The sequence below is a fragment of the Perca fluviatilis genome, chromosome 12, assembly GCF_010015445.1.
Source record: "Perca fluviatilis chromosome 12, GENO_Pfluv_1.0, whole genome shotgun sequence".
Lineage (NCBI taxonomy): Eukaryota > Metazoa > Chordata > Actinopteri > Perciformes > Percidae > Perca > Perca fluviatilis.
The window spans coordinates 21513621-21531581 of NC_053123.1; the positions used below are offsets into that span (position 1 = coordinate 21513621).

At 40.0% G+C, this 17961-nt stretch overlaps 1 protein-coding gene across 2 annotated transcripts in view; it reads left to right on the plus strand.

The window, feature by feature from the left end:
• The first annotated feature begins 4881 nt into the window (after positions 1 to 4881).
• The window catches only part of arhgef7a (Rho guanine nucleotide exchange factor (GEF) 7a), a 31534-nt gene continuing 18454 nt past the window's right edge, over positions 4882 to 17961 (plus strand). Inside the window, exons 1-4 of one of the 2 annotated variants that reach the window (XM_039818280.1) lie at positions 4882 to 5445; positions 8488 to 8571; positions 15684 to 15768; positions 15911 to 16044. In XM_039818280.1, coding sequence (XP_039674214.1) covers positions 5281 to 5445; positions 8488 to 8571; positions 15684 to 15768; positions 15911 to 16044 — 468 coding nt within the window. In that variant the 5' untranslated portion in view covers positions 4882 to 5280. The remainder of the gene's footprint in view (positions 5446 to 8487; positions 8572 to 15683; positions 15769 to 15910; positions 16045 to 17961) is intronic. The other variant, XM_039818279.1, reaches the window with a different exon arrangement.

Consider the following 17961-nt stretch of genomic DNA (forward strand, 5'->3'; position numbering starts at 1 on the left):
TGAAATTATATGGAAAGGAGCAATGACTTGCATCTTTATATATATATATATATATATATATATATATATATATATATATATATATATATATATATATATATATATATATTTTACAATCTTCATGGTGATTTATCTAAAACTTAGGCTATGAATCAGTATAATATGTATGGATACTACTAACATTACAGAGGCAAGAGAAAATTTAAATGGAAAGTGGGCAAATATACTTTATGGTATTGTATCCAAATGTAAATATGTAACAAACATACATATGTAAATATGTAATATAAACATAAACATAAACATACACATGAATGGTAAGATTTGAGTTATGTCAAACACCGTGTATGCCTTGTTACAAATATATTTTGTTCACAACAAGGTGAAGTCTAGCCTAGCTAGATGTTATGTCACAGTAACCCAACCTGATAGATATTTATTATTATTTATCATATTTATCATACCCCATTTATGTCAATGGTTACTAATAAAGTCCAGGAACAGTTTTACAAAACCCCCATTAAGATTTGCTTCCCTAAACAAGCATGTAAGTGGACCTTGGTTGATTTAGTTTTGTAAAAGTTGTCTTGTTTTCAAGATCAAGTATGAACTTTTAAGTCAACATGAATGAGAAGTCCTAGAGATCTGTGTAATGTCCAAGGCAACTGAGCAAATTCAATCTGCTTATGAGGTCTGCATGATATGGCCAAAAGTGGAACTTGAGTTGAGTTTGTTTTTTTTTACAAAGAAATGTATATTACTTACGATTGCCCCTCTGCTTAAAGAATGTTGTTTTTTTACTATTTTGGATTGAAGAGTATATAGTGTGTACTTCTTTATGTGAATCCATATACATAAATACTTTAACTGTAAACTGTATAACATTAAACAGTTCTGTGACTGAGAGCATATTGTTGGCCAATGACAAAATCTGATTATCTTTCCTTCCTGCAGCTTGGCCTTGTGTGCTTGTCTAGTCCATCTATTTTTCTGCTTAATGCATTCTGGCCTGTGAAGTGGCTCTGGATTGCATGGATTTTGCCTTGTCATGATAAAATATGAGCTGTCTCCCTGGCTCAGATGGCTCTGGGGGAAGGCTGGGAGAAGAGGAAAATATGGACACAGAGAGCTTAATATATTAGCATTGACTTCATTGATTTAAGGAATCATATTTGACACCTTGTTCCATATAACCACATATCCTCCTCTGAAACAGAAGCAGAAATTTGGTTTGGGCTGCACACCCCTGAAACCACAGTGTCCCTTATTTGTTTGAGGCACCTGTCAAAGACTGACCTCAGCCACAGTGTATATAGCTGGTAGTCCAGATATAGAAACTTAACACTAGTTAAGGAGACGAAAAGGATACATACTGTGTACTGTTCCTAATAAATGAGCGATTTTGTGATGTCCATTATCTTTGGTTCTGGTTAATTCAACCTAACGTCATTGCATAAATTCATTCTTCTTAGTTCAGTCTATGTAATGTGTGTTTGTGTGGGTGCACACCTTTTTGTCTGTGGATTTTGCATTTCCGTGTTTAAAAGGGAAGTTTCATACACTCTGTTTCTTGTGCATTAACTCAAGAAAGTGTTTAGGTAAGATAAATAGATAGATACTTAACTTATCCCCAGGAGGAAATTTGCATGTCACGGTACAAGAGAGATAAAAACTTGCTTACTTGTGACTGGGTAAGGCTTTCTCATTGACTAGTGACAATTCTCACATTTTAGTTAGATAGTTAATTAGTTATTCTCACCACACAACTTTAAAAATTATACAAAGACAATACAAGGCAATTGATGAAGCAGCAAGACCACAGCATCAACAAACAACATGATTTGAAAAACATAACTTTAGAGCAGTTAATAAAATAGTGATTAAAAAACCCAATAAATGTTTTAGGGATGTGTTCTATACTGAGGAGAGACATGGGTGGAGACAAAGGTTATTGTTGTTAGATGTGTCAGTAAATTAGAAATTTTTTGACGTCATGCACCAATGACGATGTGAGAGGGAACACTGACAGGGTCCTTCCTTTCGTCTTGAGTCATAGGTGCCAGTCCTGTATTACTTAAAGTACTGACTCCAGTGGCAAAAAATGTAGAGCTATATCGATTAACTGATAAGTCGATCGACATAAAATTATTCAGAAGCAATTTAGATAATTGATTACACATTTTCTGGCATTTTTTAAGCAAAAATGGCAAATATTCCCTTGTTCCAGGTTCTTAAATGTGAAGACTTTATGCTTTTCTTTGCCATTCATGATAGTAAGAGAGATGTTTCTAATGTTTTGTCCTCCTTATTTACATACATGAAGGGTGCAGGATATTAGAAACACCTCTGAATATAATGCAGTCCAATACAACACCAGCACTAAATATGACTTTAATGCTAAAACATATCATTATTACATATAATTAACACCTCTATGGCAGTGTCAAAAACTGAACATTATAGGCATAATAATAGACTTTAGGGCAGAACAGTGTTATTAGATTGCATTAGATTGTACACTAATAAAGTGTATATGGCTGTCAGTCTGCTCTTTTCTTTGGACTGGATTGACTCACAGCATGTGGTCCTGATATTACAGCAACTCTCTGTCTCTGAATCTTTCTGCTCTCTTTCTGCATGCTCACAAAACCAGGAAGCAAAGAGAAGAGAGAAGCAACCGTGTTTTCCTATGGAACAGAGTGGAAATGTAGGGATGAACTGGGAATGGAGGGATAATAAATGCCTGGGGCCAGTCTCCACGGCCACACAGTAGCACCCTTGGTTACAGACATGGCGACAGGACCTCAAAGGCACAACGGCATCCCTCGACGCTGCCTGTTTAGAACACGGCTGGCCTCAAGAGTCAGCCTTCCTGACAACACACTCTCCCGCTTTCTTTCTGTCTTTCTCTCTCTCGCAGCCTAAACGAGGAAGATGGAGCTGGAGAGGTGTTGGGAGAGAATGAGTGGGCCCGAGCTACGTTGTCTGTCCCTGCAGCTTGCTTTGGTTACCATGGAGATTCTAGATTCCTGCAGGTAAAGAGGGAAAAGTAGACAATTGGGTACCACTTTCTAATAAGACACCCTTTATACAGGCTTATATAAGCTCTAATTTGTGTTTTTTATGGTTAACAAATCATTTACTAATGCTTTATAGATATAGTTATAATCTTTTTATGAGCACACCTTTTAGGGTTGCCAGGTTGTGAAACATCCCCCAGACAGGTGCTATTCTCATTATCTAATAAGCCAACAAGTCTGTGGTTCAAAAATATTAATTTAGTCATTTCTGAAGAATGTTTACACCTATCTCAATGTTAATAAGTTGTTGAATGGAATGGATTTTGGTCCAGATGTTCTGCAGCCTTGTGCCAGAATATAAGTGATCGTCTATTGAAGGGGTCTTTCTGATGAATTTAAGGGCTAAAAAGCAGCATATGCAACACTGGATGAATAGATGATCAGATAGTGAGCAGTGAGCCCCACCCTGTGGCCAAAGTGAGAAGTGAAGCTTTATTCTACAACACTGCCAATTCCCTGCATTACTGTGATATGTATCATACATGTTTTATTTTTCCCTTTGCCTCAGGACAAACAGTGAGAGGGCTGGATTATGTATTCTTGTTTAATAACACCTCGTCAACATGCACTCAGACGCACACAGGCTAGTGAATATGATGATGTGATATGATACGTCTCAGGGCTCCAACTAATTATTCTTTTCATTGTCTGTATCTGTCGATTATTTTCTCAATTAATTATGTCAATAAAAACAGAAAATAGTAATATAATGCTGATTGCAATTTCTTCGAGCCAAAGTTGACATATTCATATTGTTTGTTTTGTCCAGCCATATGTCCAAAACCCAAATGTATTCGGTTTACTATCATATGACGAAGAAATGCAGCATATCATCACACTGAGAAGCTGGAACCAGAAAATGTTTGGTATTATTGCTTGAAAAGTGACTCAAACGATTTAGAATTGATTATCAAAACTATTCATTTTTTTTCTCTGCTCTAATATGTTGGGTTTCCTCCAGGTGCTCCAGTTTCCTCCCACAGTCCACAAACGTGCAGCTCAGGCTGGATAGAAACTCTAAACTGCTTTTAGGTGAGAATGTGTTTGTGTTTTTCACCCTATATGCAGGCTCCAAAGCACGTAGAGGCTGAGATAGAAGATATATAGAAAAAGAATGGATGATCTGATATAAGGGACAGCACTCTTTAGCAGTGGTTCCCAACCGTGTTTTGCTTATAAAAAAAGTGGTGTATTGTGACCACATATCACAGGTAAGCCTCAGTGTGGACACATTTTTCCTTCTCACAGTTGAAGGATTTAGAGGCCTGGAAATGTGAAAGTATCACAAGAAGAAAGAAATTGAGAAAAGATAAAAGTCTAACATGAGCCTAATTTTGTATTACAGAATGTTTTCTTCTTATTTTCCCCTTTTTTTAATGATCTTGTTTAACCCTTCAGTTTGGGAACTACTTCTCTTGGGGTAGACTGAAAGCCATAATAAATAATGACTCAAAACAGTGATGTTTGAGCATCACTGAGGTATTTTCTGGTTAAAACAGACCACCATGGTTCAGTATTTAAATCCAGCTGTCTTGACTACATTTCCTGCCTGTTCTGTGTTGTCATTTGTTAAATGATGTCTTTAAAATGTAGCCAAACGTAAATACAGTGTCGTTATTGAAGCTGTGCTCTATATCTAACGTGTTTGCTCAGCTGCTTCCCCATTTGAATTGATGCCTCTCCAAAACACAGCAGATAACAGCAGATAGCCTGCGGCATGTTCATAATAAACGGATAAAAAGAGCAGGATATGCAAAGCCACGCAGAGAGAAGCCTATTCATGTCATGCTGAAGTGCACTAACAACTGCTTGGACTGGCTTGTCCCTCTTGTGTGATGTCATCCAATGGATGAGTGGCTGGCGGCTGCGATGCGCATGTATGCAGTCTATTGCCTCAACGCATCACAGCGAACCGCACTTGACAGCTTACCAGGTTAGAGGGGGGGAAACACACCATTCAAGGGAGGAAACCAGACCTGCTGAATTTCCACCAGCCAGCCGTCAACCGCATCCACCCGAGGTAGAGCAGGGTTTCCCGCAGCCCCTCTCTGTCTCTCTCTCATCGACACTTCACGCATCATTTTTGTGGATTAATTATGTTTCTGTTCTAACGCACAGATGACAGCGTAACCGGGGCGGTAAGCCGTTCAGATACCCAAAATACAGCCGCTTTGTTGAATAGGATCTGTTGTGACTGGACATGAATTCGGCGGAACAGACGGTTACATGGCTGATTACGCTCGGGGTGCTGGAGTCGCCAAAGAAGACCATCTCGGATCCTGAAGCATTTCTGCAGACCTCCCTGAAAGATGGGGTGGTGTTGTGTCGGCTGCTGGAGCGGCTCAGCCCGGGGTCCACGGAGAAAGTAAGGGCAACATATAGCCTAGGCTACTCCCCCGCTCCCCTCTGCATAACCAACCGCCCGCCCCGTCGGCATACTGTGTGCTGCCCAGATCCGTGAAACCGACGCGGTTTGTTGTCTGGCTTCTCTTTCTGCCCAGTGGCCCATGAGGCGATTTCTTTTGTAGGTCACGGCAGCCCGGGTTATTGTCTGGGAAGACAGCACTATTTTATGTTATATGGCTGCACATACACGTATGTCAGCGTGTGTACAGAGAAGAAGAAAAGGCCGCTGTTTCCACCGCGTATTGATCTATAGCCTACTCTAACATCACAGCACACAAAAAATTGATTGATCAAATATATTATATTATTAGATCCACTATATGGTTTTAATAATGAAGGCGTCGAATATGCTTTTAATGCAGGTTTAAGCACTCAACAACGTTATCGTGTGAAGCCCCCGTTTTAAATTTATCTTTAATCGACGGCGCCGGTTGCGTACATGTCGGTGTATTTTGATACACACAGTATGATCAGTCAGGGATGACTAGCTATCTGTACACAGACCACAGCAATAAGAGTGGGCCGCCATTGACTGCAAAGGCACACAGACAGAGATGGACCCTCTCTCCATTTAAAGAAACAGCGCAGTGTTTGTGTCTGTCAATGTATAGCGTCAGCCAGCCTCCAGTTTAGAGGGGGGCATGTTTTCCTCAAAAGAGGCTCAGGGCTGCCTGCACCTTCAAATAAGCGTGAGAAATGTGACTGTTAAATGGCAAAATGTTCCTCCATTTTTCACCCTCTCACAGTGAGGATGGGGTGTTGAGACATAACCAAATTATGTTTTACTATTTTGCCCTTGCAAGAGGACTTGATAAAAGACTATTTAAAATACTGTGTTTGAAAGAATCTGTAGCTACTTGAGAAAGGGGAAAACAACTGGGAAATAGGTGCCTTGTCCTGATGGGTGAAAGCCAAATCAGTGTGGTAGGATGATCTAAATTATGTTAATTATGCTGCCATCTCATTTGGGGAAGATGTTTTCTGGACACATAACTGCTAAGAACTTCCAAGACATGACATGACAAAAACTGTCATGGATAAAATAGCTTATGTCCTGCCCCGCAATATGTTCATATTATCAAACTAACTTGATGTGATAACTTTATCCAAATGGTAGCCTAAAGAATAGAACCATTTGAGTTACAATAGTAGTACAAATCTAAATCTCTGGTCAGAGGAGACAGGTTTTTGTAACTCTTAAATTAACTCTGACTAGTGGTCACTTCAATGGAACAACAGAGGCAACAAATGTCTCTAATAGGTCTGAAGAGACAAACTATAAATGGATATATAAACAAAGTGAGCTGATTATAGTAATAATACTATAGCCAGAAAGACTGGATTTTTGAGGTTGATGCAGATATTGATATTTGAGATATCCCAATAGAGATAGTTGGCCAATATTGTACCTAAACATGTATAAACACACATTTGTTATAAGGATCCCATTAATTTGCTTATAAAACAATTGTGACTAATATATGTGAGAGGGACATATATATATAGTATAGTATATATATATAACATATAGTTGAAAAATAAACTTATCAGTGTCCTCTGGTGGACAAACTATGTAAAGGTGATACCTTAAATTAAATTATATCTTTGGCATAACTGCACTGACAGTTCTTGTACTTATCAGCCAACATATACACCGATACAATATATCTGAGAAAGGCTATAATTGGCAGATTTGCGCTCCAAATACTACCAGCACTACTTCTACTATTACTACTACTGTTTGTTTGTTTGTTTTAATTTTATTTCTGTCCAAACATTTTGGCCCATCCCACATGGGATTACAAGACAGCACAAACTTATTTAGTAAACGTCTTCCGGTTTTTTCCCATGTCTTGCTTCCCACTTTTCCCCTAACATTTACATGTTGAGCTTCTATAATAATGATCTAAAATCCCTGGGCTAGTTGTTAATTGGCTAGTCATATCGTGCCACTGTCTGGCCCAGATGTGGGCCTTATCTGGTTCTGTTTTTGCTGAGCAGCACTGTATGTGGACCAGAAGAAAGTGGGAGATACGGGCCACAGCTGGGTCAGATGTCAGTTGCTATCCATGTAGATACCAGTGCTGTATAGACCAAAGATGATAAATACTGTATCATGGTATCATATCATGGTTCTTTCCAATTAGCTAAAATCCGGCCGCTTTCCTTCCTCACTTTCATATCTTCTTTGGCTTTTAGATTTCTCCCAGTTACATTTTGATAGACAGATGAGGCATGAAGTGAGGATGGTGGACTTGAGGGCAACATGTATTGCCTCAATTCTCCCTGTATACTTTATCTGCTGGGTAGCTTCTAAATTTCCCGAGTACGCAGAGTATCCCAGTATTGCATTATTGATCTGGATCTCCAAAGTAACTAAAGTTACTAGATACATTTAGTGGATTACAATTAATATGTGTATATATATATATATATATATATATATATATATATATATATATATATATATATATATATATATATATACTTAGTTGACAGTTATTAGGTACACCTAGCTAAAAGTAATCTGCTATAAATCCCACTTTCATGAAGGTTATAATGTTTTAGAGAGCTGTAAATTCAACTTTTGTTGCTATTGTATTGCCTTATAATGAGAGGTGTTTCACATATTTTGTCCACCCCGTTTATTAATGAGGCTTCATTTTGGTCTTAACACTTTTCTTCTTGTTGAAGTAGGTTGTTAAAAAAAACAAAAAAAAAACAGTGCACATAGGCTACACCAACCTCAGTGGGGATCCCTATTTGTCAACGTCATTTCCCTCGATCCAATACCACAGCCTCTTCCACTTCCCTGCTGCGGCATCAGCGTTCAGCCTCCCCGGAGCGATAGGCCCACTGCGAACACACACTGTAGAATGCGCGTCGAGAGAGACTCGATTTGAAGGGCTGATGAACTCACAAAAAAACCGCAGTGTGAAAACCAAGAAACCTGCACCGTGAAGTGGAAGTTTATCTCTAACCAGCGTTTCCGTCTTTCCAGATTTACCAAGAACCGAAGAACGACGGCGAGTGCCTGTGCAACATAAAGGAGTTTCTCAAGGGCTGCACATCGTTTCGCGTCGAGGTAAGTACCTTCTCAGATCTTTGCTTATCTTGTGTTTGTACCACACCCGTCCGCATAGTAGAAACACCGAGAGTTGTTGGTTGAAATTGAACGTTAATGAGGAGACACTGATACAATAAACAATGGGTTCATGGAGTGGACACGGACGGAGACCCTTACAGAGGGAGGAGGAATGAACTACAAGCCGAGAACAATCGCCCATCGCCCGGCTGAGTGAGATTTGCTTGTCCGTTCAGTGGCGATACATTTGCAACATTTGGGCAACCTCAAGTAACTCAAATTGATAAAACTATTGCATTGTAGTGTGCTCACATTTCCTGCTTAGGTTTTGAAGCGCCTGGTGTTTACGCTTTCTAATTAATGCAGAGCTTTGTCCTCGGGCTCATGCGTGGCTTTATTGTCACCACCACCGTTTTACACTAGCCCTTTTATAAAAATTGTTTTGTTAAGAACAACTTTTTGTAGCTATGAACAACATAGGGACATGGTTATGTAAGTATATCTGGTTCTAACTTGGTAATTACAGTCTTATTATTGTCCTATAATTATAAGGTGTAAAGTCTAAACATGTCCTCAGATCAAGTGCCTCACCCTTGCAGGGCTATATGTAAATATTTGGGTAGGTTCTAGTTATGGTTAGTGAGAATACCTCCATAATCTTTAGCGAATGGAGGACAGCGTGTTGTTTAAGGCTGCATAGAAGGGTCATTGAACCACCCTAGTTTGACAATACAACTCAGTGTTCCTCAGCATTGCCTCTGCTTAATGAGTCTGCAGCCACTGGACAAGAGGTGGAGATGGGGTGAGACAGAGCACTGTCATATTAAGTGTATAAAACATGCCTTTTAGTACTTTAGTACAGACAGCTGAAATGTCAGGGAAGCGAAAGACATCTGTCATGATGGAATTGGAAAAGGCCTCTGTTTGTTTTGGCTCACAGGGACAGGCTCTGGCAGCGTTGAGCAATAATCTGCAGTTTTGGTAACAAATAGTCGAATTCCCCATCATAAACACTCTTTTATGTCGTGCTGACTTGTGCCATCTCTGGCGGAGATGCTGTGCTCAATACCATCACCATTTTCCTGTCTTTCCCCCCCCACACACTATCTTAGGTCTTTGCTTGCATGCAAGAGTGTGTTCAAATATATGTGACATTTTTTGAGTGAAGCGGACAGAGCAGGATTACAGTAGTTTGGGACCTGGCAGGCCTCCCGCTCACCATTTGTGGAGCAAAGATGGATCTTCTCCAGAGCCCAGAGCACTGCTGGCTCTGACCCCAGGTAGCTGCGGCTGCAGATTAGTGCAGTGGCCGCTTGCACGAGAAGACAGACAGACGCTGTGCTTTCGCAGTCTTGACCTACCTCTTTTAAATGCAGTTAAGCTGGGTGTTTGGCTGAACATCAACAATGCTAGCCTTGCTGTCTAGTGGGGATGTTTCAAGAGGATTGTTCTCTTTTAGATATAGTTTTGATTCCTCATGCAGATTAGACACTCAAGACCGTGTCTCACATTTAGGCAGCTGCTGTTACTGACCCTTAACCCCACATGTATTTGACCACAGGAAGTGATCATTACTGTTCCCATGACCCCACTGGTCCCTCTGGAATAATAACCTTACCCCATGTCTACCCTGAGAATAATCACAGATCCATCTGTCTCGACTAAGGGGAGACTTTGAATCCATTGCATTCAAAAATGAAAACAAGAAAAGGCTGTTGTATAGCTATCGCAGTAGACGTATAATGCTGTTTGAGGTATCTGGCCACTGACATATTTTTTATTGAGTAAAATAGAGAAAAACACCCATCAAAATTATCAGAGCCGATGTGAAATCTTTAAATGTGTTGTTCAGTCCGACCAACAGTAGCTACAAAACCCACAGATTTTTTGTTTTGAAATAATATTTAACACAGAAAAACAGCTAATCTTAACACGTTGGGTGCTGGAACCAGAGAATATTTGCCACTTTTGCTTGATTAAATGATGTATGACAATTAAACAATTATCAAAATTGTCAGTGATTAACTGATAAATTGACTGAGTTCTGGTTGGCTCTTTACTGAAGCAGTTTGGATTTGGATTTAAGCAATGGACATGAGGTAATTAAAGGCATATTTATATTTAGATGCAAATCCTTTGCAGTGAGTGACTTGCTAATGTCTGTGACCCATAGACCTCATCTTCACCAGAGCTACACCGATAAATTCGCCGGGTCGATGCATCAAATCAGATTTTGTCATTTATCAAATATTGATATTGGCCTCAAAAGTCCAGTATCGGTGGGGCTATAATCTTCACTTCTTGCTTGTCAGTGGGGGTTTTGTCTTCAGGAACTGAAACACATGATCAGTTGGATTGGGGTCGGCTGACTTACTTGGCTGGTAAAGAATATCCCACTGTATTTGGCCTTAAAGAAAGCTGCTTGGCTGCCTTGTCTGTATATTTAGGATCAACATTGTCCTGTTACATTGTCCTAAAATTGTGACAATCAGTCCAGTGATGTCAACCCTATATGGATGTGAACACCCTTAAAAGTCAGCACTTTAGACCTATTGTTTTATTTTAGTCCAGTGTCATTGTCTAAATACATACTGTATGTATTCTTAACTCCCTCAATGTAGCCAGCTGTACATACATGTGTATGCAGAATCATTAATATTTCAATATCATTTTAAGTAATCTCTTATGAAGTAGTCTGATATGTAACCATATCCCATTTACTGTAGTGTACATGGTTGTAATACCCTATAAATAAAAAAAACACTAATTTTCTCAATCATGACAAGTGTAGGTGCAGGTCACCACTTTGTTGTAGTAGCTGAGTCACAGAGGGGTGTTGCACTATTGGCTAAGCCTGTTTTGAGGGATCATTACCTGACTGTAATGTGGTGGCCTAACGGGCATGTCGAAGCCTGTTGTGTTCAATATTTCCATTAGGGCTAGGCAATATATCAATATTATATTGATATCTTAATATGATACTAGAAATCGTCTTAGATTTTGTAATATCGTAATATGGTGAGAGAGTGTTGCCTTTTTCTAGTTTTAAAGGCTGCATTAGAGTTAAGTGATGTAATTCTCTGAACTTACCAGACTGTTCTTAATGTTCTATTATTTGCCTTTACCCACTTAGTCATTAAAACAACATTTCTGATGATTATTTATCAAAAATCTCATTGTGCAAATAACATTTTCTTAAAGCACCAACTGTCAACCCTACAATTAGGGATGCACCGAAATGAAAATTCTTTGCCGAAACCGAAAACCGAAAAAGAGGAAACCAAGACCGAAAACCGAAACACCGAAAGAAATTATGCCAATTATTAGTACCATTGCATTTATGGCTTTGACTGTGTACTAACTTTACTAAAATCAAGGCATTGCAATTGTATAAATTAATATTAAAGTTTAATTAAAAAAATATTTAGCAGAAATATGGCTGATAGTAATAATCTGATAGTCACATACAGTATATAGTAGCCTAAGAACAGAATAGCTTACCTATTATTATTATTATTATTATTATTATTATTATTATTATTATTATTTGAGGCACTTTCTTGCAGGATTTCACTGAACATATCAGACAACGAGGGTGCATGCCCCTCATCTGGTGCAGAGAGACAAGTCTTTTTTTCTGCGCTCTGATCTCCTCCTGCGCTGGGCGCTGCTCCGTCTCCACTCGGGTTCTCCGCATCCATCGCGGCCTGGATCATTTCTCGTGCGCTCTGCTTTATTTCCGCATCCAAGTAATGGTCTTTATAACACGGATCAAGTACAGTCGCGATGAAGTGCAGAGGATCCGAATAGATCTCACTGAAACGTGTGCTGACAGACTCTAAGAGCTACTTTTCATTGTTTTCACTCCGTGGTCCGTCTCAACCTCGTTGCTTAGGAGACGCTTTGCAGGTGGAACGGATCGGGTACTGACACACGTGCAGGTTGCGGTTTCTGTTTGCGTCATCACAACATTTCGGCCGTATTGTTTCGGTGATAAAAGTATTTCGGCCGAAAACCGAAAATGCCCTTTTGGGCCATTTTCGGCCGCAAATGTTCGGTGGCCGAATATTCGGTGCATCCCTACCTACGGTGTCTTTACAGGTCTTCCCAAAAAATCAATCAGACAGCTGCAGCTGATTCAGAACGCTGCTGCTCGAGTCCTCACTAAGACCAAGAAAGTGGATCACATCACTCCAGTACTGAAGTCTCTACACTGGCTTCCAGTGCCTCAAAGAATTGATTTCAAAATACTTTTGCTGGTTTATAAATCACTAAACGGTTTAGGGCCAAAATACATTTCTGATCTGCTACTACATTATGACCCACCCAGACCTCTCAGGTCGTCTGGGACAGGTCTACTTGTTGTCCCCAGAGTCAGAACTAAACAGGGGGAAGCAGCGTTCAGTTTTTATGCTCCACATATTTGGAACAAACTCCCAGAAACATGCAGGTCCGCTGCAACTCTCAGTTCTTTTAAATCTAAGCTAAAGACCTATCTTTTTGATGTTGCTTTTCTTTAAATAATCTATTAACTTTAATTTCTTATACTGCACTGTAACTTTTATTCTTATACTGCACTATCAATTTTATTCTTGTCTTTTAATGTTTTTAATTTGTTTATTAATGTTTTTAAATTGTTTTAAATTGTTTTTAACTGCTCTTTAATGTTTTATGTAAAGCACTTTGAATTGCCCTGTTGCTGAAATGTGCTATACAAATAAAGCTGCCTTGTCTTGCCTTACAATATCTTCGCAATATCGACATCGAGGTATTTGTTCAAGAATATCGTGATATTTAATTTTTTTCCATATCGCCCAGCTCTAATTTCCATGCATGAATGTTTGATTTAGGCTATGTTTAGACGGAAACAATCTGAAGAGAAAACGCAAAAGTAGCGTTGCGTTCTCACTTTTTATTCCGCGTTTAGACGAGCGTTATGGGGGGGGAAATCTGTGTGCATATGGTGAAGCAAAAGTGTGTGAAATGCGATGTAGTGTGCACACCAGGCGGCTAGGTGGTAGTGTGACGCACTGCCACACAACAGCACCAAGTCTGCGCACCTTCCTTCTACTTGTCTCCCTCTCCTCCTCCTCTCTCCCTCTCCCTGTGTGTGCTCCAAACAATGCACACACAGACACACACGCGGCACACACACATGTGGCGCACACACACACGGCACACACACACGGAACACACATACACACACACTTGCACAGTGCGTTTTTACCCTTTAGAAGGGAACGCAACGGTGGAGCGTTTTTAAGATTTCCACTCTGGAGGGTGGTTTCACTTTTTTGCGTTTTTAAGCCCCAAAAATGCCGTCGCCGTCTAAATGAAAGGCACATCTGATCAAATATTTTGTTGTTTTCACCTGCGAGCGTATTCGTGTAAACAGGGTAGAGCTGGGCGATATGGAGAAAATCAAATATCCCGATATTTTTGACCAAATACCTCCATATCGATATTGTGGCGATATTGTAGGGTTGACAATTGGTGCTATCACAAAATATGCAGACAATGAGATTTTTGATAAATATTCATCAGTTATATTGATATAATAACTATGTGGGTAAAGGCAAATAATAGAACAGCTAGAACAGTCTGGTGTGTTCAGAAAATTACATCACTCTACTGTAATGCAGCCTGGAAAAGACAACACTTTTGTCATTTCAGGATATTACGATATCCAAAATTTAAGACGATATCTAGCCTCATATATCAATATCGATATATTGCCCAGCCCTAAAACAGGGCCTAAGATCCTACATCATGTTTCACTGTGACGACAGGTAACTTTTTTTTTCCTAACGGAGAATCTGTTCAATTGACTTTTACGATGGAGGAAGAACCAAACTTTTACAGTTTTCGCGTGAAAGAAAAGTTAAGTACAAATAGTGAAAGTTAGTTGTAGTTTCAGTCCCAGTGGATGTATTGATGGGTGAGGAAGAGGGTCCTTCCACATGAATGTTCCTTAAGGACAGCAAGTCTTCCACTAGCTTGTAACAAATACACACACATATACCCTCTTTTACACAAATACACTCTCGCAATTCACATATTCCCTGAGGACATATCTGCAATCAGAGCGGAAGATTCAAGAGACTCATATCTCACAGTCCCTCGCCCTCAGTATAACTGAAGCGAGAGTAACTAATCAAATAAAGCCGTTACACAGGAAGAGCGACAACAACTACAGTCATCAACAGCGATACAATCACTGCCATTCATAGTAACCAAGAGGCTAGTGAGCGTCACACTGACAGTGATACAGACCATGCTGTATGTGTACACTTTTACTAAAGTTAAAGTAGAAGGCTGGCATTATTCAACATTTTTTTATTGTCAACAAATCTCATGGAAAAAAACAAAGCCATCAATGCATTAGTCTGTTTCTCAATACTTTCTGACCTTCCTGCCCTGTCTGTGACACTCTACAAGTTTCTGGCTTGTAAATAGCGTTCACATCAACATTCAAGTCGTGTGGGAAACTCTTCTCTGAAACGTCTGATATATCCGACTACACTTGATGTTAATATGCAGTTTCTGTGTTCAATGTCTGGACTCTGATCTGATCACTGGTCTTTGCGTTTAAACTTGGTATTAATAAGAGTTCTCGTTATCTTGATTCTGGCCACATTGTTTTTGGATTGCATTATGCAAATTAGCTCTATATTCAGCCAAACTTTGGTTATGCAGGAAGTACTTGTCAATAGACATTGCTGGCTTTGGTATTTTCATGGGATTGGTTGGCAATGAGAAAAATATAGAATACAGCAACCCTTATCCTTTGATGCTCTTGTATGAAGGGAACTCAGCTTCTGTCAGTGTCTTTTGTAATGCACATAATGCAGTATGGTAGAACGCTGTAAGCCGTGTCTGATTGCAGCTGCAGATATATCTGTGCCTGCTGAGCTTGTGTGTTTCGCCCACAACTTTTGTCAAAGATAACAAGTTATCGATTGACTGCTTGGTGCTGGCAGTGTGGCCAAGTGATGACACCGTCCTACTGTGCTGAAATTAGCGTTTAGCTTTAAAAGGGAAATACGCTTGCTTATGGCTCTCACGCTCATGTTCTTCATGTCCTCCCTCTCTCTGTCCTCTCTCACCCACAGCCGTTTGAGGCCAGTGACCTGCTGCTAGGACTGAACTTCTCAAAGGTGCTTAGCAGTCTGGTCTCTCTCAATAAAGTGACTGCAGGTGAGTCAAATTATGTGCAAAGTGTGCGAGTAATATGATGTGTGTGGGTGTTTTATGAAAGACAGGCAAGTAGTCATGAGTGTGTGGGCGCTGACTGCAGATAACAGGTCTGGTGTATTTATATTTTGCCCTTTCTGTCCAGATATCGGCGTGGGCAGTGACTCAGTGTGCGCCCGACACTCTTCTGCCCATCGCATAAAGTCGTTTGAGTCGCTATCCTCTCAGGCTTCACTGAGCCGATCCTCCAAGCTGCTGCACAACCAGTTTCGCAGTCTGGTAAGGTCAACACTCACTAACAGCACAGTTTAGGATCACTGTAGTATATATCCACGAAGTTCCACTTCTGGGATTGCTCTCGTTTTGCCGTAAATTCCGCCGTTACCTTCCGCTTTCTTTGTGTTGTAATTTTAAACTCCGGTGGATTTATGAGGACTATGGTTAACTGCTCCTCAGATCTCTGCATGGTAAATCCAGACAGCTAGCCACACTATCTGTTGAATCTGAGTTTTCTATTGCACGACTAAAACAACCTTTGAACGTAGGCATGTTCCACCAAAACAAGTTCCTTCCCAAAGCTATTTTGCAGCAGCACCGTGGCTCCGCTCGGCGCTTAGCACCGCTTAGCACACAAGACGATTGTGAGTGGTTTAAAGAAATGCCAATAAACAAGAGCTCGTTTTTCTCCCATCCCGGATTGCTGAGTGGACTAGCCAGACCCTCCTCTGCAGTGCTGTGGAGGAAGGTCTGGAGACTATTGATTGGCTGATGTTGTTTTTTGTGAAAATTGGGGTATGAAGAAGATAAGAGAAAGGTTATAATAGAGATAGTGTTGAGTGTTTGACTGGAAATTAGAATTTAAAAAAGCAGCGTTAAGCCAATGGTTTGTGTTCAAATATTTGTTTAACATGAAGTCTCATGAAGTCATAAAGACTGGGTGCACCATGTAGGAACAGAATTGTATGCTTTGTTGTGTAAATGTTTTATTAGATCATGAGTCAGTTAATGTACACCCAGGTCTATTTACATAGGTAAACACATGTTGTTAACCCACCTCATCAGCACTGTGGAGGTGGGTCTGGCAATGTGAGACTAGGAACACAGTAGATCTGGTCCACTGAAAAGAGTCACACAATGACATTAACACCCGCCAATATAATGCAATAAAAAGCCACAGATATGCAGTGCGGACTAACTTTGTAAAGCGTGTAATGTACCGTTTTGGATTACACTGTGTCAGAGAGCAATTGATTAGATATTTGAGTTCACAGTTTGTATTTTGTTGTCCGTGGTTATAAGACATAAGTATATAATGATACATACTGTAGATTGTTAAAGGTCTTGCACACCCTCACAGGTGTTTTCTGTTGCATTGGTGCAGCAACCTGAGCAGCACTAGGACAAATGATTAATAATGAATGAAAATGAGACTGAACGTCAACTAAGAGTTCCTTAAATGCATAAAATCAGTGACAATGACAATAACATTCAAGATGACAGAATAAGAAGTGTTCCCCCAAAATAAAAATAAAAACTACAGTTGTAGTTTATGCTCTCTGTGATGATGTTAGTCATACCTGTCTGTCGCAACTAATTTATAGATTGTAAAATCGATCAAAAAATGAAGCTTGATTTCGTTCAGTTACGGTTTAAATTGCAGGAAGACAGCAAGAACTGCAGTCACAGTGGAATTTGGTTTTGGTTGCAATATGGTGAAATCTCCGAGGGATGAAAATAATGAGCAATTAATGTTACACAATATTAGTTGAGTTTGTTTAACAAACCAGATGGAAACTCTTCTTGTTGGCACTTTTCTTCCCACTGCAGCGTGATTTATGCTTCTGCGTTAAATCTATGCCGTGGCTACATACGTAGGTACGTGGAGACACGGGCCCTATGCCAGACCCTACACCTGACATGCTGTTCTCGAAACATTTAACTACACGTCGCAATGACGCATGTCGCTCAGCTGTGGCATGGTAGCATTGCATTTCCCCCGACTCATTTCCGAGTTCTCCTCCGTAAACAACATGAAATCAAGGAGAGGGTTAACTTTTCCTGCTACAGATTTCCCACCGTGGTCAGAAAGAACAGGGCAGACACTTTGTTTCTCTCACTATGACTCTAGAGTCGCTACGCGCTCAGAAGCTAATCGCCATCACTCTCTCACTCGCTCTACCACACACTCCCCGTGCA